General features: G+C 42.1%; 1 protein-coding gene across 3 annotated transcripts in view; it reads left to right on the top strand.

Annotated features, from left to right (window-relative positions):
• The window catches only part of LOC125689973 (gamma-aminobutyric acid receptor subunit rho-2), a 29,995-nt gene extending 18,949 nt beyond the window's left edge, over window positions 1-11,046 (top strand). For 2 of the 3 annotated variants that reach the window (XM_048937814.1, XM_048937816.1), the window contains 5 exons: window positions 1,758-1,840; window positions 3,014-3,154; window positions 3,354-3,506; window positions 4,891-5,087; window positions 6,926-11,046. In XM_048937814.1, coding sequence (XP_048793771.1) covers window positions 1,758-1,840; window positions 3,014-3,154; window positions 3,354-3,506; window positions 4,891-5,087; window positions 6,926-7,234 — 883 coding nt within the window. In that variant the 3' untranslated portion in view covers window positions 7,235-11,046. The remainder of the gene's footprint in view (window positions 1-1,757; window positions 1,841-3,013; window positions 3,155-3,353; window positions 3,507-4,890; window positions 5,088-6,925) is intronic. The other variant, XM_048937815.1, reaches the window with a different exon arrangement.
• Window positions 11,047-22,758: the final 11,712 nt, after the last annotated feature.

Raw genomic sequence — 22,758 nt, 5'->3', positions numbered from 1 at the left:
CATAGCACAAGGATTTATTTTCTAGAACCTCGATTTTATTCATTTCAGATATGGCAAAATAATGCTCAAAATCTAGATGTGTTTCCCCCTCCCCTGTCCCATTCCCCCTCAAAAACAGTAAGTTTGATTCAGGACGCTGTTTCTCTTCAAAGAATAAGCATCATGTGCAATAATTTCCCAAATAAGGCAATATCCAGACAAACCAGGGAGCTCTGAAGTTTGCTGGTTCCACATTCCAACTGCAATTATGATGAATTTATTTGAAAACAAATTACGGACAAATTATTAAAACCACAAAGGAAGTTGTGTGATGGAAAAAAAAAAAAAAAGAAGAAAAAAAAAGAGAGAGATGCTCTGTACAGTTACTTAATTTTGCCTTATCTTCCTGAGCTATAAAATCCCACCTTATTCAAGCATCTCAGAACCTGCCCTCTATTCTGAACCCATTTATTGCATACTACCTCAAATAAGCTCAAGATGCTGTCCATTTTATTAGAACTAAATGAGGATAAAAGTGCCATATAGAATGAGAGACAAGGGAGCAGAACAAAATGGAGAGGGATGTTTGATGTAAACTTGAGTCAGTTCTGACAGGAGAAGAGCAGAAGTAGCAGGGCAGAGGTCTTTTTGACTGATGTTTCAGTATAGCTGAGTATCAGTTGCATTGTTCCTGACCTGCAGTTGTCATGCAGAGACGCCAGCAGCACTCCTCTTGTTAGCAGTGTTCAACTACCAAAATGAAGAATGAGTGTGTTTAATAGCAATGCTGTTTCTATTCAGTTCTTCTCATTTGCTCTCTTGCATTTAATTTCAAAGTTTTCTGAGCCATCGAAAGGGTGATGTGAATTTGTAATGTCACAAGAGAGAAGAGTGTGAGCAACCATGGCTGACTACACTAGAGTTAAATTGATAATTAACTAATAAAATCCAAGGATAATGAGAATCTGCATGATATTTGGGACTGGCAGTGTTTAAGACTCTCAGAACCAGATGCGGTTGCCCAAGCATGAGATTCAGTGCTGCTGGATATGCCCTCAGATATCTGAAATATCTACATGAGGTTGGTACAGAGCTGAGGGGCATTTCAGTCCCTTTGGGGATCTTGTGCTTTCAAGGCCACCTGAACACTGTACTCTAATTGAGGAATATCTTACTGATGAGTTGAGTTTCTGTGTTGTCCCTAACAAACTGTTAATGACCATGGCTTGTTCTACAATTTAGGTAACGCTGAGGGAAGAAAATAGCACACTGTAAAGAGTTGGAGTTACATGATGTGTTTAATTGCTCCATACAACTATGGGAAGTCAACAATATACTTTCTGGAATGAAAAGCTTCTCTAAGTTCACTTCATGTGACTTGCTGTAAGGCTTATCATGTTCCTTAGGTTTGTTGGTGTGGTGGTTGTTGGTGGGACCCGGGGGGAAACTGAGCAAAGGGAAAGCAAGAAGGCCTTAAGCAAACTGGACAAAATGGGATCTTGATATGTAAATGGTGAAGTATTTTTTGTTGCTGTTGTTACCTTGTAGGGAAATAGTTGGATACAAATGATAGAGAAGTGTCTGTATTGGCAGTATTACCACAACGTATTACCACACTTTAGCTCTTTGATAGGTACTGAGATTACAGCTACCACAGGAGTGCAAGAAGTGCTGAGCATTTTCTTGCAGATTTTTGCTGTCTTTAAAGATGCCAAATTGTTTATATGTCCCTTCATTAATCCTCACAGAAAACAACCTTTCTCATTTTTGACTTCCAGGATCACAGTGACAGCCATGTGCAACATGGACTTCAGCCACTTCCCCTTGGACTCTCAGACGTGTTTTCTGGAGCTGGAAAGCTGTATGTTGTATCCGCGTTTCTAGTTAGGCATGCTCCACAGTTGCTGCACTCACAAACTCTGGACTGTTTTAAAGCCTAAAACAATTTCACCAAAGTCACTGGGAGTTTTTCTATTAACTTATTGGATTGCATACCTGGACCTTACACTGCAAGACCAAGACAGGGGAATTTGCAAGGAAAAACTCTTGGATGAGTTTTGGTGAATGGCACCTTCAAAAAAACAAAAAAACAAAAAACCAACATAATCAACAACAACAAAAAACAATCCCCAAGCCCCCATCAACAAGGGTCTTCAACATATATTGGATCTCAGCAGCTTGCTGATGAGAAATTTTGGGGAGAAGTTGTATTCTGTTTGTTATTTCTGATTGGGAAGGGATGCTTTCAGATGCCACAGTAAAAAGCTGAGTATAATGATCACTGATTTTTCTATATTTCAACACCAATATGGTTTATGTATGATAATCATGATCCTGCAAACGCTGTTGCTTGTGTTCAACTTTTTTAAAAGGAGTTATTCTGTGGAGAAGGTGATTTGAACAGTATGATTTTCATGGCTGTCTGTAAATCCCCTCCACATTGTTATAGGCTAATGTTTAACTGTTTTCAAGTCTTCCTGGTTATTGAACTGAAATTGTCCTTTAGAAACAACAGAATCCCAAAATGATGGGGTGGTTTATACTGGGGAACAGTTTCAAGTTGGTCTTGAGGTCAACTAGCCCAACGCATTGCTCAAAGCAGGAGAACTTTAGAGAGGCTTTCTCAAGGCTGTGTCCCATTGAGTTTTATATCTGCAACATAATGGAGGCTCCACAACTTCTCTCTGCTACGTATTGAGATGTTTGACAGTTCTCATTGCAAAAAAATTGCCTTAGAAAAAAATCCCCTGCTGCAGCTTGTATTCTTTTTGCCTTGTCCTTTCACTCTGCATGCTTTAGTACTGTGGTTTCACTAACCTGGAGTAAAGAGGATGTATTTCCTGAATTAGGATGCCCTGTTTTGTTGTTGCCACAGTATATCACATTAAGATCTTTTTCATTCACTGCTATTAGCAAACTTTTGTGGCTATTGCATGCTAAAGGTCCCTTTCTGTTTGTTGATTTTCTCTGAATCCATAAAACATTTCCATCTAAACTAAATCCACACTACACTTGCGTTTCTTCTTTCCCTAAGATGCTTACACTGATGAAGATCTGATGCTGTACTGGAAAAATGGGAATGAATCTCTGAAAACGGATGAGAAAATTTCTTTGTCTCAGTTCTTGATACAAAAATTCCACACTACATCAAGACTGGCTTTTTACAGTAGTACAGGTATGGGTCTTTGCTATTTAAGGCCATTCTTGAAGCTAATGCTGTACTGCCTACTTACAAGAGAGTTCTGAATCCTCCCATGCTTGTTTTGAAAGATCAGTTTCTTTTTCCTCTGCCCTTCAGAAACAAAAGGTCTTGCTTCTCTTTGGCTACCATTCATTCTGATCTCACCAATTCTGCCTTTCCTTCTTTCTCAAAGGTTGGTACAATCGTCTCTACATAAGCTTCACTTTACGCCGACACATCTTCTTCTTCCTGCTCCAAACCTATTTCCCTGCCACTCTGATGGTCATGTTGTCCTGGGTGTCTTTCTGGATCGATCGCAGGGCAGTTCCTGCCAGAGTCTCTTTGGGTGAGAGCAATCACAACGAGCCACAGCTGTGTGAAATTCTTTGAATGTGAAAATTTTGGCAGGAAAGGGAACCGTTCATTTTTATGGTCAAAGTTTCTGGGGAAACAACTGTCTAATAATTACTAACTAACTTATCTAATAATTAAACTAACTTATCTAATAATTAACGCAAAATTTGCAGTTTGCCTTATGTCCTTCCATTGCTAAGCAGTCTTAGAATTAGTCCTGATCTATAGTTAGCTCAGGGCAGAGCTGTGGTTTCAAAAATGAAGGTGGGCAAAGAGAGATTTCATTATTTATAAGCCAATGAATCAAGGTTTATCCTCGTTGTCCAAGCCTGCAGCACTGAGACTTATGTACCCATGAGTGAGAGTTGTGTTTTAAAGTTTAGGTACCTGAACTGAAATGAAGACTTACGTTATAACTTTCATCCAGAGCAGGATCCTGGCAATATACATGTCTTCTCACCCAAGGGTGCCTTGCATTCATGGTTCAGGCATTCTGGAGTGGGGAGGAATGGGAAAGAGAGAAGGAGCTGCTTGAAAATCCTGCATGCACCACTCTGCAACTTTGGATGTCTAAAGACAGGAGAAGCTTTTTCTATGTCAGAGCTGGAGGAAATTCTTTTATCTGAGCATAAAAAGAGCTGATTTGTTTATCACTCTATGCAAAGATTAGAAAAAGCAGAAAAATCTCTGAATGTTGATATGTAAGGCTTCCAATGCTAAAAGCATAAAACAGTATTTTAGCCCAGCACCTTAACTTGATTGGAAAGCTATGCACTGCAGCAAACCTGTGAGAAGAGGCAGCCAAGAATCTACTCCATCAAAAGAAATGTTTTGACTGGATATTTAAAAAAAAAAAAAAAAAGAACCAAGAAACTCTTGAAAAAATGAGCAATAGTAGCTGTGTTTGTAGCAGTCACTACTTTAAAAAGGCTCTGTTTTCTCTATTTCAGTAGCTTTGACAGCTTGCAAGTACTTTTATTTCCACAAGTATCCAAACCAAATATATTTCTCATGATTTTATATCATCTAAATATATGGACATACAAAACACCCCTATACACATACATTTTGCATATACAATTATACGTACATATGTACGTATAAATACCTACATGTGCTAACATCTATATATATATAGTATATTGGTCACTTTCAAGATGTTTTGATTCCTATCATTCCTCAAAACCCAGCTCTTCCAGTGAGCAGAAATGCAGGCAGCAGAGCAGTTCTGCATCAGTAAGAGATACTTACTACTAAATACTGCACATTTTATTTCTGATAGAGTATTTTGCAGAGCAAAGTTCTATTTTTCTAGAGACCAAAGGCTGTGTAGAATTCATCAGCTAAAGCCATTTATTTCTGTTGTTTCTTTTCAGGGATCACCACCGTGCTGACCATGTCTACGATCATCACTGGGGTGAACGCCTCCATGCCCCGCGTTTCCTACATCAAAGCAGTGGACATTTACCTGTGGGTCAGTTTTGTGTTCGTCTTCCTTTCGGTGCTGGAATATGCAGCAGTGAATTACCTGACCACAGTGCAAGAGAGAAAGGAGAGGAAACTCCGGGAAAAGGTATGATAGCCATTCATTCCTTCCCTCCCTCCCCCCCCCCCCCTTTTTTTTAATCCAATATTTATATTGGATTCGATTAATGTAATATTAGAGTTGTTCCCTGACATCAAATGTCAACAGTTAGCCAAGGTTATGCCTGTAATTTTTGATGTTTCCATGCTAATGTCCAAACCATACGTAGAATTTTTTTGGTGCTAGTTGGTCTGGACAAAATTGAGGCCAGAAACCTTTCTGACACTTCAGTGTTGTCAGTAAAGTGTCCCATGGGACACTCTCCGGGAATATTTAATTTATTAATGTCAACATAGACTAAAATTATATGGAATATTTCTGCATGTCCACTGTTGATTTAAGACAGAGTGAAGGTGAGCTTCTAATATATTAGGCTCCCATGTCCACGAGGATGACCATCAGCACATTAAGCCAAAGGAACTGCGACTTGACCTGGGTGCTAAAAGTACATCTGTGCAATTTATTTCTCTGTTGGGTCCTGCAGTGATAAACTTACTGCCTTTACCTGCTGTCCCTTCTACCCTCCAGCTCCCAGATGTGTCACCAGTTGATGATGACAAAGTATTTGATGTGACTTTTTTTTTTTTGAGAATGAGAGGAGGAAGACACAAGGGATATAACTTTATCTCTTTCCCAAGATAAATCAAGTTTCTCTTCATACAAAAAACAAAAAAACCCTTAAGTTCTAGGTACAACTACTTCATAATAACATATGTCTTAAAAACCAACCATTCAACTGTACCCATGGACTGCTCAGAAAAAGTCCTGGATCTGATGAGTGGAGTAAACAGGCTATAAACTTGTCATGCTTTTTTTCTTCACACCATCTGCTGTGAAAGCATTTGGTTATGGCTAAAACACAGAAAACAGCTCAAACACTGTTTCTCAAGCTTTCACTGAGCAGCGTGAGCTGTTGGTTAAATAACTTGAAGAGCAAGCTTTGAGTGTGGAGTTTTTCAGTAGCAACCTGAATATGCTGTATTTCCAAGTATATATACTTTGTTATTTTGGCTGAATGCTGTCCTTATAAAAAGTCCTTGGATAATGCAAGTGTCAAAACTGCCTGAAGAAGGAACAGAGGGCAAAGTATTACTGGGTGAGGAAAGCAAAAAAAGCAGGCTGTGGGGATTCAGAGTCAGGAACTTCTTGCAGAAAGAAGGCTGGTTTTTATTGCATACAAACATATTATCTGTATTGTTAAGACTGAAAACATAGATTTTCACTGTAAGAAGACTTCTTCGTATTTAAAATTCTTCCTGCATTCACTGTGGGATGCATTTTGGCACTGCTGAAATCAGTGTGAGTTTTGAAATGGACTTCGAAAGAGTTAGGGCTTTACACCCTTCTTGTAACTGTTTCTTGTCTTATTAAAAATAAAACAAAAACATATTTACATAGAAAATACTGTGTATATCTGTGAAACCACAACTTGGCACCTTTTCCCATAGCATGTACTGAATAAGACATTGCTACAGAACACTGTGTCTTGCCCTTGAGTAATGATAAGCCCAATGAATGCATAACAAGGAATCTCAAGACAGTGAAGTTGAACAGTGAAGCTAGGATCTTTCACTTAATTTCTCTATCTGCAAAATTACTTTCTCTAATCTTTTCTGAAGCTGCTTGCCAAGTATAGCTAAACCACATCTCCTCCATTTGGAACACGGAAAAAAAGCCATCTTTTGTTCCCAAAGTTATTTTGCTTTATGACACTTCAAACTCACACTTCAAACTTTACTGTTTACAAGCTGTCTGCTACAAGAAACTCACCACTTCTAGCTCTGTATTCTTCTAATATGCAGCTGTATTTCTCACTTATGTTCCAGTTTCCTTGCACGTGTGGGATACCTCATTCAAAAACTATGATGCTGGATGGAAACTACAGTGAATCAGATGCCAACAGCCTGGCAGGTTACACAAGAAGCCAGATGGTCCCAGAAGAAGAAAAACAAGAAAAGATGGTTGTGCACTTAGCCATGAGCAACGCTTCTAATTCATCAAGGAAGAGAGGCCTGAAAGGCCATGTGGGCTTGCGCATCATCCAGAACACTCATGCAATTGATAAATACTCCAGATTAATATTTCCAGGCACTTACATATTTTTTAATTTGATATACTGGTCTGTCTTTAGCTAGGCATATTGCACAGCAGTGATCGAAGCAGAAGACCGTCACAAAACTTTCTTTGTTAGTACTTATTAAAGTCCAGTTTGGTTACAAATGCAGAAAACTGATAATTTTACTAGAAAACTGATCATTTTACTGATACTTTGGAGGATAAAGAGGAGGACACTTCCAACCATGGGCAGCTCCATGCACAGCGTCATGGAGGATCTTATTCTACTTGTTGCTCTCTAACCCACACTCCAGCTCTCATTGGCTTTGTGGTACATGCTGTTTCTCATACTTGAAAATCTGTACTCTCTGTTTGCCCAAAAGGTGCTGTATGTGTATTTGGGGCTTGCAACAGTGAAATGGACTACCAAGAGATATACTGTGCTGGGGGATTAGACATATGCAACTTAGAATCTCATGAAAGGGTTGGAATTATATTGCTTTCCACTGACTTCTGAACAAGACATCCTTTTAGGGTCCACATTGCCTTCTCTCTGGACAGGGCCTACATTAATACCGGAAGGAACATTGGCTGACGAAAGTGCTGGTGGTATGTTTGAGTGGGTGGTCTTTTTATTTTGAGATGTGAAGTAAGGAGCAATGATAAAGCAGGGCAAAGAAGCCCACAAACTCACAGAAGATGTCTCCCAGGGTGCACAGGTAATTCAAATACTTGTGTGTGGCATGCACCGTCACCGTATGGGAATGGGCAGCATCTCTGGGACCCATCACTTTCTCCAAAAGCAGAAAACTGTCAAGAGCAGTACTAGTAGTGTTCAGAGATTTTTCTCATCCCTGTGAGGAAAGCGCAGCTCACAGAGAAACTGTGTATTCCAACATGCTTCTCGAAACCAACACATTGCCCTTTTGTTTAGAGTTTTCAGATTGAGGGGGAGAGATGCCTGCCAGAATATCCTTCTGCAGAAATACAGGCATGCCAGAAATTGAAGCAGCCAAGAATAATACTGTGGGATTCAATGAAACCCTCTCTGGCCTCTGGCTCCAAGGTCATTGTAAGCCCTTTGAAACAGCTGGAGAGCATTGTAACAAGCCTTGGTGCTTTTCATTTTTCGCCCTGTTATGTCAGCTGAAAATGCTGAGAATAAAACCCAAGTCTTTCTACATGATAGCAACTAGACAATGTTGGCCAGGTTTGCACACCTTTTGTTTCTGAAAAACATCATGGCTTTCTGGCTGTGGAGGAGAGTATGTCTATCAAAGTGTTTGCTGTTAAGCTGAAATGCAGCAGAATGTACAGAGACTGAAGCATAAAGACCCAGGACTGAAGCTTAACACTGATTCAGTGATAAGATTCAATTATGCATGTAACTGGGGTTGGGACATGAAAATTCAGCTAAATCACATTAACGTAAGGAAAAAACAAACAAACAAACAAACAAACAAACACTAGTAAAACTGTAACTATTTACTGGTGTGATTTTTGTTTGTTTGTTTTAACACAGCAGTAAATCTTGCATCTGAAATCTCAAGGGACATAGAAGTGGGCTGGGAATCGCAACCTCCAGACTATCAGCAACACCCAGAATTTTCTTTGTGCCTCAGATATTGCTGCCTAAGTCACACCAATGGTCACACTTACTGGAAACAGGAGCGACCAGGGAAACTGAAATGAGGAACTACATTTTCCTTTTCATCAGCCACAGTAATAACTGGAATTAGTGGAGTTCTGTGCGGATATAGAAGCAGGAAAATACAGCCCAGAAATCACTGGAGAGAAGGGGAGCTATGGGAAGGCAGCATCTGAGAGGAAGGCTCATCCTGCATCCCAGTCTGACATTTCAATCCTGAGCCATCGGGTTCATGCATTTACCACTCATCAGCCTTGAAGCTGAAACCTGGATAACTTTTGCATTAACAGGTGAAGATAACTACGTTGAAGAGATAAAAATCTCTAAAGAAAGAGCCCTCTCAACTTTTGAGAAATTAAAGCCTGAATGAAACAGGATGGACCTCTTCAGTATTAGCAGCTTTGAGCATGAGACAGTGAACAGCATGGTGCTGAGGCGATCAAGTGGAGTTGGCAGAAACCTTTGCTGTGGGATGAATGCTGCAGGAGCCAGTAGGGCTGCACTGCTGGTGCTGCTATCTTCCTACACAACCCATGCACATGGATTCAGCCTCCTAGTGCCTCTGCTTCTCCATCAGGAAAATGGGGAGCAATGACATCTACCTACCTCAGGAGGTGATGAGGGGTTTAACTGACTTAAGGAGGGCATGTACAGAGAAGTTATGATTTTTGAACAGGACTACCTTACTGTTGTTGTTTATGCTGGTGTATATGACTGATAGAGTAGTATGTACTGGAACATTCACATCTGTTTCTAGAGCATGTAACATCATCAAGGAGGGTATATTGTCACTAAATAAAAACAAAATCTCTATCTTGAGCACCACTTACAACTACAACTCGTTAAACAATAGATGAAAAATATAGATGTGAATAAAACCAAGACATCCACCTCTGCCAGGTTATGAATTTTGTTTTTCTGATTATTAAGAGGAGCCTGGCTAGACATGAAGCTAGAGTAAATATTAAAGTATGATACTGAGAAGTAGTTTCAACTCTGATTTCTCCTGAGTTACAAGAGACTTCATGAGCACTGACTTGCAGCCACAAGATCCAACCAATGTTTTGGAAAATAGTGCCTGAAGAAGCTGGGCTCTGACAACTGTGTGATGGATGCAGCCCAGTTCTGTAAAGCACTGCGCATCTGGACAATTAACCTACTAAAGGACAGGTTTTTCAGAAGTGCATAAGGGATTTGTGGAAATAAAGCCTACTAATGAGTATACCATCTCCACATAGCCCAATCCAACTGGGAGGAGACAGAACGTCAGTCCTACTCCTATGTCTGCTTGCATCGTATTCTTACCTCTGTGTTACCGAATTGTGTATTTAAAAAAGCAAAACCACCCACAACATATACACACACACACACACACACACACACACACACACACAAATATATGTAATGTACATACAGGTAGCAAATAAAAGAAAACACTGGAATGTGTACCAATGTCAGATAGCGTACATATGTGAAATTGCAATATGTTGAATGTAAATAACACCATGCCTGAGAAAAACTTACAGAATATGTTGATCTGGAGAAAGGCCCTTATTGTCAGAAAAAAGAAAAAAAAAGAAAAAAAAAAAATAAAAGCAGCACTGGCCAATTATTCCATAAACAGTAATTTCTCTGTGCTCTCATGTTTTCTTCAGAAAAAAGAATGCGTTGAAAAGATTTCAAGATGGCTGATGCTAATCTGGCTGTGCAATGGATACAAACTACTGTGCTGATAACTGTAATCAAACCTAGTAATTAAATAGCAACTGGAAAGGGTGGAAACGAGTCCACTTTGTGGTGTGAATTTTAAAGTATGATTTAAACTCTATTTCCAAACATTTGCTACATGCAAGTTAATGACCAGTGGTAAAATATTTGAATAAACATCTTATTTGTAACTGATTTTAAATAAAAAGTGTCTCAGAAGGTGGAAGAAACTCAGTAGAAGCATGCAAGTTGTTAAGTACATAAAGCTCCTTGGAAAACCAAAGCCATTAATTACTGCTATAAGCTACAGAGATCTTTTGTGATAACTACACCTCACAACTCAAGAAATTTTAATAATTAAAATTTCAGGGCACGTTTTCAAAAGCCTGAATAGCAGGTAGATTTCTCAGTCTCCATTTGACTATGAATGAAATCTTGTCATGTAATTCCTCCTTTGTGCTTTGAAAAGGTTCTCTCTGTATGTACTAATGGAAAATAAAACTGCCCATAGGCCCCAGCTGTCCAATCTTTGCTGTTATCCCTCATGCAGACAATGCAACTGAAAAGCAACACATACAGACTAGACTGATACCAGAACCACTGAATAATGGCTCATCTGTTGAGTTTCCCCAGCCAAAAGATTAGAGTAAGGCACAGTCCAACTGGGATGCTACCCTTCTGAAGTTTAAAGAACTGAAAAATGCATTTAAAAAAACAGCAAGACTTAGAAGACTTAGCACTATTAAAATTAAAATGTAATCCAGCCTTTCACTAAGCTGATTAATTCCTCCACAAAAATGACATTTGAAATAATGCACCAGGGTCATTACTCTCCCAGTTAGAGGAATTACCATTTCAGATGAAGTGAGAACAGTGGGGAGAAACACCAGCCACGAGCAGGGCAAGTGCTGCTCTTTGTGTCCATTTTTTGCAGCTGTGCAGGGCACCTACAAGAGAGGAGGAGAAGACCCAGCTCTCCCAAGGCAGCTGATGCCTGGCTATCACACATCACCAAGTGGTACTCTATTTTGTGCTAGAAGCTGTCCTGTGCTATATGGGACAAGTCCTTCTGCTGGCTCCTTTAGCTCAGACTCTGCTCTGGAAATGAACAAGGCCCCAGACTGACATCCCACATAGCCCTGCCTCCTAGAACTTCACATGACCCTCGGCAGGAAAGGCTTCTGGCTCTTGGTTTGCAAGAGGTGCTCAGGCTCAGACATAACTTTGTTCTTCAGATGAATTGTGCCTTCTGCCACTAGCTTTTGTTGCTAGTTTTCATCATGCCAATGAAAGAATACTTCACCTGCCATTGTACATCTGCTGAGGATCACAGCTAGTGAGCAGCAAACTAGGGCTGAAAGTCAGCCTTAGCATGTCACACTGTGATAGCTGGTGGGCATAGGACATAGTGAGGTCCAGCCATAGACTTATTTCCAGACTGATGTGATGATCTTACTATTCTCACACATCCTGTGTTCAGCTGTATAACACTATAATGTGATGGGAAGCACAGCAATGACAGCAGGGTAGCAGAGTCCCAAGCTGCAGCAAATAAGGATAAGCCCAAGTGCAGCAATGATGGATACAGAAACAAAGGAAAAAAGCTGCTTACCTTTGGAAAACCCCAGGTAGGCAGGGATCTCCATCAAGATATGCTCACCTCCACTGCCAACCCTTAAATGAGGTCTGGGAGGGGGTCAATCCTGGCTCCACCCCTTGTGGTCACTCAGATGCGTGGCCCTGCCTTCCCACCAGTTGAACCAGCTCAATCACTGGTTCAGGCTATAACTTAGCATTTGTGCTCCAAGCTGGCAGCCCCACGGCCCAGCTCTGAAGAGATGGGATTCCCCCAAGCCTTGAGGCAGTGGTACAGAGTGGTGGCACACAGTGATGTTGATGTTGTGACAGAAGGCTTGGGTTACAGTTCTGGCTGCATGTTGTTACCTGATCCTTAGCCAGCTGTTCATGGGGCAGCCACATAATATTGGGGTGTCTTGAAGGGCATCCCCCATCCCTGCTTTCATTAGAGACTTCCAAACCAGGACAACCTGTGTTGTCTGCTCCCCAGAGCAAATAGAAAGTCTTTAGAAAATGATAAGAAGGCTGATTCATGCCTCTGAGAAAACACATAAGACTCATTTTGGCTAGTTGATCAAACGGAGTTTCTCCCACAAGTCTTTTAGGGTGCTGTGAGTATTGATATGTGCCCTCACAAACTTAGAAATCAGCTTAGGAAACATGCCTGGGAACCCAACCCGTGGAAAATGCATATAAATGATGAAGGGAAAAGAATAATCTTCTCTACTTGTCACACAGATTTATAGACAAAAATTGTGTGTTTAGCTTAGAGGGAATTCAGAAAAGAAAATGAAAGGAGAAGTTAATGGTAATGACAGTTTGAATTACTTGAATGAATATATTTTGGGAAAAGCAACAGAATGCTGGGGTTGTGAAAGTATCTAGCCTCCTGGATCTTTCCATTTTACTTGGATTTTTGTTGTGATATAAATTCATTTCAATCATAAAATTTTAAATCTTTACTATTAAGGTGCGTAATGACCACATTTTGTAGGTAAAGTTGTGAGGAGATCTTTAGTGCCTCACTCTGACTGTAAAAGCAATGGCTTCCAAGTAGAAGTACCTCTATTTTGCCAGCTACTGTTTCAGGACAGAAAATGGGAACAGTGGAACTATTGAACAACTAGGTGGGGAGACAAAACACTCTTCAAAGAGCCAGGCAAGTGAAAGGCCATGTAATTGCAGGAGGCAGCGGGGTCTTGGCTAACACACCTTGCTGGGTTGCTAGATGCTCGGTGCAGTGCTCAAGCAGACTCTGTGAGACTGCATGAGAAGGTCTGATTGGGTCAGATCTGGAGACCATAACCAGCTTGGAGAGTCAGTTGTGAGTCAGTTGTGACCGTGATATGGATGCAAACCACTACCTTGGAGAAGGTAGATAACAAGGACATTTCCTCGTGGTCCCACACACTGTGCCCCTGTGGGCACCCTTTCTTTGTGGGGTCAGTGCTGCCAGGTGGCTGTGCTCTGCCCCAAAGTTGGTGTGTGGAAAGAAAGGATTCTTTTTCCCAGGGGCAGGGATTGCCCTTTCAATACTGTCCATGGAGGAGCTCAGTGCCTCGGTGTGATGGCTGTTTGCAGGACTTTGCTGCCAGATCCCTGTCATATCAGACCTGCCATACCTACCTGTGAAAGCTCAGGCTTCATAGGGTTGGCCAGTTTGAAGAGCAGCTGCTATACAGCACAGAAAGCAAGAACAGGATTGAAATGGGAGGACTTGCTGATGACATGCGGCCAACTGGCCTGCCTCAGGCTCTCAGGCACTCTGTGCCCTACATGATCAAAGAAGTGAAAACCGTGTAACTCAATTTTGAGTGGAGCTGTTAGATGGAAATTGCACTTTGGTGAGCTGCCCAGAGCCCTCTCTGGCATTTGTACAGAGCTGGGCTTGAGCATGAGCTCAGTGCATGTCATTTGTTACCTCAGCGATGCAGTAAGGCCTGGCATTGAGGCGATGTAGCCCAGGGGTAATGTTGCCCCTGGACTCTCTTCCCCAAACTCAGCTCTCCCACAGGAGGGTTCTCACCATCTGTCCTCAGCATCCTCAGGCCGAGCTTAGGAGGACACAGCTTCCATAAAAAAACAAAGAAAAAAGGGGAAGAGAAAGAGGCAAGACATGGAAACACCTCTCCCCCTCCCAAACGAAAGTATTCCTGTGACCATGCCAAAGGCAGGGTTTTGCCAAGCCATTAGCTGTTCCTTACTTCTCTATTTTTTCTTTAATCATGGCTGTAACATTTGTGCTTTCTCTCCCTTAGTCCTCTCAGAGCTGATGTAAAAATTGCAGCATGTCAATATTCTTCCCACGTCACAGCTGGTGACAAATGGCATGAAAATATGTGACTAACGGCTCCAGTGCTCTGCCAAAGGGAGAGATCACTAAGGCTGTTTTGCAGTGCAAACCCCATCCGCAGGGCCTTTTCCTTACCATGTCAATCCAATCAGCCAATTAACTTAACCAGGTTAATTGGCAGGAGGTGAAACAACTTGATACAAATATAAAAAACATTCTGCACAGACCTACTTGCCGTCTATTGATGTTTTGGAGGACAAATTCAGGCTTGCATACACTGGTTATTCAGCACTGTAGTGGCTGAACTGCCTTTGGTGCCAGCTCCCATCTTCATCCTCAGTGTGGACATGCCTGAACACTGTGAACACTTTGCTATGTCTCAGGCATAGCAAAGCATTGCCTTGATACTCTCTGTTTTCATTTCATACCACAGATAGCAAACTCAGCGGGGAGAGCTTTATGCTACTTGGCTGCCAACCCTCTCCAGCTATCAGCTGGTGTCTCCTGTCAGTTTCTGCCCCTTGTAAGGTGAGTAGGCACTGAACAGAGACAGGTCAGTGGCAGCCAGGTGAAGAAGGAAGGGGAAAGAGGCTGCAGGGGTTTTCAAGATGTGGGAAGATGGGGCTGGGCGGTCACTGAGATCAGTCCTTGGGTGCTTCAGGAGAGCTTGGAGCCAAGAGCTGTTGGGCACCAGAGCTCTGGCACAGCACACTGAAGATTCCCCAGCTTGCATTAAGGAAATCCCAACAAAAACCTGTTGTTGCAGCCCTGCCAGCTTGCACTGTTCCCTCCTGCAGGAGCAGCAGCAGGACAGGATCTCAATGGATGGATATCCAACTGAAGACCTTTCTTAGACTGGCCTAACAAAGCTTCATAGAATCATAGAATCACCAAGGTTGGAAAAAACTTCAAAAGTAATCCAGTCCAATTGTCCATCTACCAACAGTATTTCCCTACAAAATCACATACTTAGCTCAGCATATAAGTGTTTCTTAGATATGTTTCTTGCATGCCTTAGCTCCACCTGCTTTTCTGCTGAGTGATGGCCCGCCTGCATGCTCTGTGTCCAAAGCTCACGGTAGCTGGTACAGGTGTCTCTGCTGTCATGTTCCTCTCGGCCCACAGGTAGCATTTCCCAGCATAGATAGGGACATTGCTCAGGGAACAATATGCAAAGAAAGAGGAGCTGTGCAACTTTGGCACTGGATTTCAGTGCCTGCTGAGGAGGACAAGCACAGTCCCTCCCAACCAAGCAACAACAGTCAGGTCACAGAGCCCTGCCCTCACTCCTCTGCAGTGCTGCTGGTGTAGGCAGCCCAAGAGCTGGGCTCCTGCAACTGGAATATGGATAAGTGTATTTTCATACTGCATCTAATGTCATAAGTCAGATGAACACTCCTAGCCTGGGGCAGGCAGCATGTTAATAACCCCTCGTTACCAACAGCTGACAGTTGGTTAGCACAGATTAATCCCTAATGAAGAGAAAACCTCTTTATGTAATGTAACGCTTCTGGCTGTGGACCAGAGGTTGCAATCATCCACCCACAGCGGACCTCCAAATCCGGCTTTGTTCCACAGCAGAAAGCATAGACAAAATGTATGTATGGAGAGAGAGGTTGCAGCTCAGCCAACATCAATTAGATCCTAATTCTGAGAGAGCTGCACATGTGTCCTCAAGAGCACAGTGCTCTTCACCACAGGGTGCTGATGCTGAGTGTGGAGGAGGCATGGAGGCAGGAGGTTCCCTGGTCACAGCCCCATGTGTAGAAGAAGCATGTGGGAGCAGGAGGTGGCACCAGTGGGGCCAGGAGTGAGGAGCTGATATGTTCCTCACAGCTGGGAGATGAAAAGCAAAATCAACATGAATGCCAGATCCACTGAAACATCATTGATGTCAGTAATAAGTCTAGTCACAGAGATGATTCACACACTGGGAAGAGAGCTATGCATATGAGTGCTGGCTTCTACTGCCATTTCATCTTACTTATCGTCAGACAGCTTCCTACTGATTTACTGATAATCTCACAGGAAATAACCAGAATTAAATTCACAACTGCAGTTAAAAGAGAGAATTGCTCCATTTTATTTCAGCATTTAGTATTTCACAGTATCTTGACATAAACAAAATAAATGTTCCTACAGTATGACCCTCCGTACCCAAGACATGCCATGTAAATAGGTGAGGACAGATGAGAGTAATCAGCAGGTGAAATGGGAAGAGACAGAAAGGGATGGGGTGTCTGAGATGTTTGAGTTTACTTTCTTCTTTTCCTTTCTCCTCGCCTTCCTGCAGTGATGCCAGGGCTGCAGGGAGCAGATAAACCTGAAGGAAGCATAGAACAAAGCCAGCCCTGCACAAAGAGGGGTGTCAAGCAGCAGGAAGGGCTGGCAGGGAGAATTTTCACAGGGAGAAGTTTCCAAAGAGGTGCATCAGGTGATTAATGCTGTAACTAATTGCTGAGGCCACAGAGAAGCTGAACACTTCATTTTCCTGTTTGAGGTATTAATTTGAGTTCTTGCCATTTGTGTGAGGTACAGGAAGAGGACCTGGATGAGCAGAGAACCCAGGAGCAGCTCTGGGCTTCTCAGCACAAAGCAAAATCCACCTCCTTTCCACCCATGTCCAAGCCTGCATGTGATGTAATGGAAATTGCATGGCATATACATAAATATCTGAATAAGTTGTGACACTAACACAAAGTGAGCAGCGACGTGAGTAGCTTTCAGTTATTGACATCAGAGAAGAACCAGCCCTACTAGGTCACCTTAACATCCCTCAAGCATGCTGAATGTCTTCTAACTCTTTGCTTGGCCCACAAAAGGAGTTGCAGTTAGAGGGCTGCCAGCCGGGAGACTGTAAGTGGCTTTTTGGATCTAGCACACTGTCCATCTTTAAGGGAGAGATGAGTTTTCTGAAAAGCTGCAAAAGCCATGAGCAAAAAGCATGCACAAATTAACCATATGTATATATATAGTTAATTCACTCCATCACTAGAGAAAGGCAAAAAAGATCAGACAATAGTTTGCAGGAACACTGAAGTGTTCTTGACTTTGGGGTTTTAGGAGAATCAGGTGTATAAGACCACATCCCAAGCCCTTCAGTAACACTCAGAAAGTTTCTGCTTGTAAGGAATACACAGTTCCATTTTCTACAGTGTTTCCAGGTGTATAATGCAAGGAAGACAGTAATCATGTCATATTTCCATTTTTGACCATGGGATAGCATCTTTCTCTTGTTAAAATCAAAGATGAAGCTAGAGCTTAGAATACTCTTTTGATATCACTCTTTTGATAATGATGCTTTGTTTTCCAGACGTTATTCATTATATATTCAGCACAAAACATATTCCTACATACCAAGGGCTGAACTGCCTGGAGATATTTCTGCTGCTTCTGGAGAATTTCCGGGCTCACATCGGCAGATCTCCCAGAGCGCAGTCCACATTTTGGCTCCTCACCCAGAGCATCCCAAAAACAATGTCTCCCTTTCTATTAGGTCCACTCTGGGTTGCTCTCTGAAGAAAACACGACACCTTTTGCCTTTAAAGATAAAGCATTCAAATGCCATTAGTATCAAGTCTCTGATAACAAATTCCCCTCTTGACCTAAGAAATCAAGCTTGTTTTCCAGAGTCTGATGGTTCAGTGAAACTCCTGTTTGAACCAAAGCCATATGCAAGACCCCTATTGCTGAGCAGCTTTCCCTAATTGGTGTGATGCCTTCAGGAGAGGGACAGAGGAAAAAGGGTTGGCACTATTTCTTTTCTTTTTGATATCTCTTTGTCAGTTTTTCTATCCCTGGAAGCTGCTTGGTTTGTTGTTTCCTTCCAGATACAAACAGTCATCTAGTTGCAATCTCTTTTTCATGCTGGGGTAGCTTCTCTTGAAACACCCAAACATCCATCACGTCTTAGACTGGGTGTTGGGGCCTGGAGGTGCTCACCAGCTCTTTGCAAAATGGGAACAGCATTGCTGGACAGCCGGGAGAAGTGGTTGCAGAGCTGCTTGTCTCCAGCAGGTGGGAGCCTGCCTGCACCGCTGCCCACTGTCCTGCCTGCACTGCTGCCTGCTCACTCACAGACTCACCCCCAGAACTGCAGGGAGCTGGCAAAGCAAAGAAGTACCAAGGCAGTGTTCCAGGTTGAAAGCACAAGAAGAAATAGAGTGAATGATCAGAGAGGGTAAAGAGAGGACAAATGTAGGAAGAGTACAGATGTGTATCAAGAAGCGATGATATGAGAACACACAAACCCTGCATTTATTGTGTTAGTGTGTTAGCTGAGGCTTTCTTCTTTTATGGGTGTACCTGTGCTTGTGGGGACGCATGCATCCAGTTCATTTTGTCTGAAAACTGAGGAATGTGAGTGAGATCACCACTCTTCATCTTGTTTCCCCTCAATGGTCACTACGACCTTTCTGGCAGAATTTCTGTGCCCCAGTTCCCTGGCACTGCTCTCACACACATCAGTGACTCTTTGCAATGTCCTCAGCATGTGACCTCTGTAGTGCATGGGGGATGTGCGTGGATTCATATAACTGGCATTGACCTGGTTTGGAAGGGACAATAAGAAACAATGGTGAAACCACGTGGGTAAGTGGAAAAAAACAAAAACCAAACACTAGCTTTTCTTGTAATACAGCTCATCTACCACATTACAATCCTGACATTATAGCCCCTTCTTTTTCAACATCTGGTGCTCTATTTTTCCTGGGCAGCTTCTGCTCTTTGCAGGTCAAGTCCTTCCTGCCCTTGCTGAGCTGGCTGTCCCCTGCTGAATCACTGCTTCCTGCTCAGTGCAGGAACGTTGCTTCCCCCAGTAATGACAGCTGCAAGATACAGCTGCTCATGAAAGCTGCAGAATTGTCACTTGGAGGAATCCAAAATTCAAATGTACAGGGCCCTGAGAAACCTTGTCTGAATTAGATCTCCCAGGAGTAAAAGTAGAAAGTACCCTCAGGAATTTATTAGTAGATCATAGAGGAAGTCAAGCCTGTTCCTTGCTGTGTACTGATTAGAGAGAAAGTGCAAACATCAAGATTTTCTCTTAAGGCTCAGTTCATACTTGTATAAATACTCCGATATCTTTGCAGACCAAAGAAAGAAAGTAAAATCATGACAGGCAGTAAATACATCAATTCCAGGCTGTGGTTGTGCCCGTGAAATGTATGGCTCCCAAACTATGTCTAAGAAGGGGAAGAAACCAAATACCAGATTCCACTAATGAAAAAATGTAGATGGTGTGATTGGGTGAGAGAAAGGGCAGGTGGCCTGTTATTTTGTCTTTGGTGCAGCAGGGATCAGCAACAGAAGGAGGCAGTGCACTGGGTGCTGATATCTCCCATTCAGATCCTTCTGTGAAAATTTTAGGTGTCTGCTTGGCATTTTTTCTTGCATGTGCCCAGAATTAAGTTGGTCACCAGTTTTATACTTCAAAGGAAGTTTGTTTCTTGGGTCACACAGGCAAAACAACAAACTGGCTCCTCTGGGTGCCTTTTCTGTCTTTCTGCCCCATAAGATTCTTCCAAGAGTGGTCTGTGGTTATACCTGAAGAGACCCTGTTCCTGCAGAGGGACAAGTAGGACTCTCTGGCACTCAGGAAGCTCTACAGGTACACCAAACTGGCTCAGTTGCCAGTGACAGTGATTTCTAATGTTTTCCTAATTACAGTCTTCTATCTTCCCATGTTATGCCATATGTTATCTGCAAAGAGCCATAGGAGCAGAGGTTAAGTTATAGCTGGCATAAAAATTTTTGACAGGAAATCAATTGGTTGTGAAAATGGTCTAAAATAAATCCAGTTTTCCTACATAAATCTAGAGAACAAAGCAGTGGCACTGCAATGGAACTACACTTCCTGGCAATGGGCTAAAGGGAGATGGGGTGGGGAATGCCTATTGGGACATTCCTGTTTTGTTTTTCTGAAGACCAGAAGAAACTGCAAGTAGAGTGAGAGCAGGAGGCATCACCATAACCCACATCACCGTAACCATCACCAGCTGTGGCAGTGAAGCTATGTCAAATGTGTCTATCTGTCTGTGCAATTTGATAGTCATCTTTTATAACCCATCTGTCAGCTTTTAGAATGTGTCCATAGGCATCATAATGGCATATTACAGATTTGTGGTCCCAGTTTGCCGTTACCTTCCTATTTGTGCAGGGCTGGTGTGTTTCTGTGCAGTTGATGATATCAGGTTTTTTTCTGTGTACTTACATAGTTTTGTTGCTTGGTTTGTTGGGTTTTTTTGTTTGTTTTGTTGGGGCATCAGTGTTACAGTGATGAAGATGGACTGCAGAGAAGAAGGAGCCAAGTGGTAATTTTCCAAATGATTGTATAATTCACAGAGCTTCAGTACATCTAAGCAACAGACTAATGTCATTTCAGCAGAGAAATTCAAGTAATATTACCATTAGAGCTGCCCAGATCTGGGTCGTATTCTAACGTTAGTGCAAAACCATGAAATATCTCAGAACTGGCTGGTTGATGGGTCTGTCAGATGGCCACCCATGGAAGTAATTCTAAGATGGGGATCTCAAGGCAAGTCCTCTTGAGACTGAATGTTTAGACAAACACGGTAACTGGGGAAAAGACTTGCAAAGATCTGAGGAAAAAGAAGGCGTACTGAAGTAGCCAGGAATATGAGGGACAGGGTTAGTGGACATGGTGGTAATGGATTGATGGTTTGGACTAGATGATCCTAGTGGTGTTTTCCAACCCCAGTGATTCTATAATTCTATATGGAAAGGTTGTGGCTTTGATAAAAATGGAGCTGAGAGCTGGTTTACAAAGTCAGGGTTCCTGGGCACAGGCAGAACTGAACGCACTACCTCAAAATACCAAAAAGGAATCCCTCAAGGAGAAGGACTGTGCAGGTAGTATGTCCTGCTGAAGCCATCTTCAGGTCATATGAGTGTATTCTTAATGGAGCATTTGCAGTGAATTTACCAAGTTATGTTCTGCATAAAACAATGGAAAAATACATTTTTGGCTTTTGGCTTAGTGTCTGTGCAGTAGGGTGTAAACAAAAGACACCGTTATTTACTGGATCTTTTCTTGTGTAATTCCGTGTGCCCCTTGTTTGTGATCTTCCAGTTTTTCTGAGCTGCTTTCTGTTACTCTAGGCTTAATCAGAAAGCAGTCTGTATTGTATTCATTGGTAAGTACAGAACAGCAGAAAGAACCAGTCTCTTTGGGCAGATACTTTCTTCTCCTGATGAAGGTTTTCCACTTGCAGCCATACTCAATACACATTTTTAATCCAGTTCTTAAATGTTTTCATTATTTTGTGAATAATGTAATATTGATACTATATTATTGTTATTCTTTAATCAAAATGCCATATGGTGCAACATCAAATGCCTTACAGAATCACATTGCATAGCTTCATTTTCCCCAGTAAACACATTTGAAATTAATTGAAAAACGGACTAGCTTGGAATGATCTATTTTCTTTTAAGCCATGCTAATTGACGTTAATTAAATTGCCCTCTAACTCTTTATTGAGTATCATATCAGCCTTTCTAGTATTTTGCCTAGGATCAGTGTCATGCTGAGGGCTGTAATTACTCTGGTTGTTCATTTAATCCCCTCTGAATATTGGCAGAACAGTTCTCCTATTAAGCATTTCTCTGGACTGCTGGTGATGGTTCTGTTACTGTTATTCACTCCTCCATTAGGATTAGCCTTGAGATGGCCCTGTGAGGGCTCCATGTACACATTATAAGGATTTCTGACTCTTCACCCTTCTTATGTCTTCCATTTTGTTTCTGTCTTTTTAAAGGCACTTCAAATTATTTCTTCAGGGGCACTGAGTTTATTACTGGTGAAAATTCTGACGGGAGTAATGCAGATGGGCTTTGTAAAGAGCAGAGGAACCTGAGAAATCCTTCCTATCTATTGCAAAAGAAAAATGAATGATGTGGGCTGGATAATGAGAACTGGGGACCACAATAGTTAGACAAAATCAATTCCTATCCAGGGGATGAGAATGTATGGGGAATGCCAGGGGCATCCTCAACACCCACAGCATCTCTCTGCCTCCTACTAGTATATCTGCTAGCAGCAGATGTTTTTCAACAGTTTGTTAAGCAACAGAATGCGTATTTCAATTATTCAACTCAGTGCCTTTCGACTAAGGGTAAAGTACCTTTTTAAAAAAAACATATTTTTATCTTCAGTGTATCTTTCTCTTTTTAAAGCTTCTTTCCCCAGTTCTAGCAGCAGAATCTCCATGTGAAAGCCCCGGTGCCACTGCCGAGCGCTCACAAAGCCGCTAATCCAGATAGCGCAGCTCTGGGAAATTGCAGGACTGGCTGAAACAAAAGGGCACGGCTCAGCACGCAATGCACATAATCTCTCAGACAGAGCGTAGGACCACATA

The sequence above is a fragment of the Lagopus muta genome, chromosome 2 (genome assembly GCF_023343835.1).
Source record: "Lagopus muta isolate bLagMut1 chromosome 2, bLagMut1 primary, whole genome shotgun sequence".
NCBI lineage: Eukaryota > Metazoa > Chordata > Aves > Galliformes > Phasianidae > Lagopus > Lagopus muta.
This window is presented reverse-complemented; position numbering and strand designations above follow the sequence as displayed.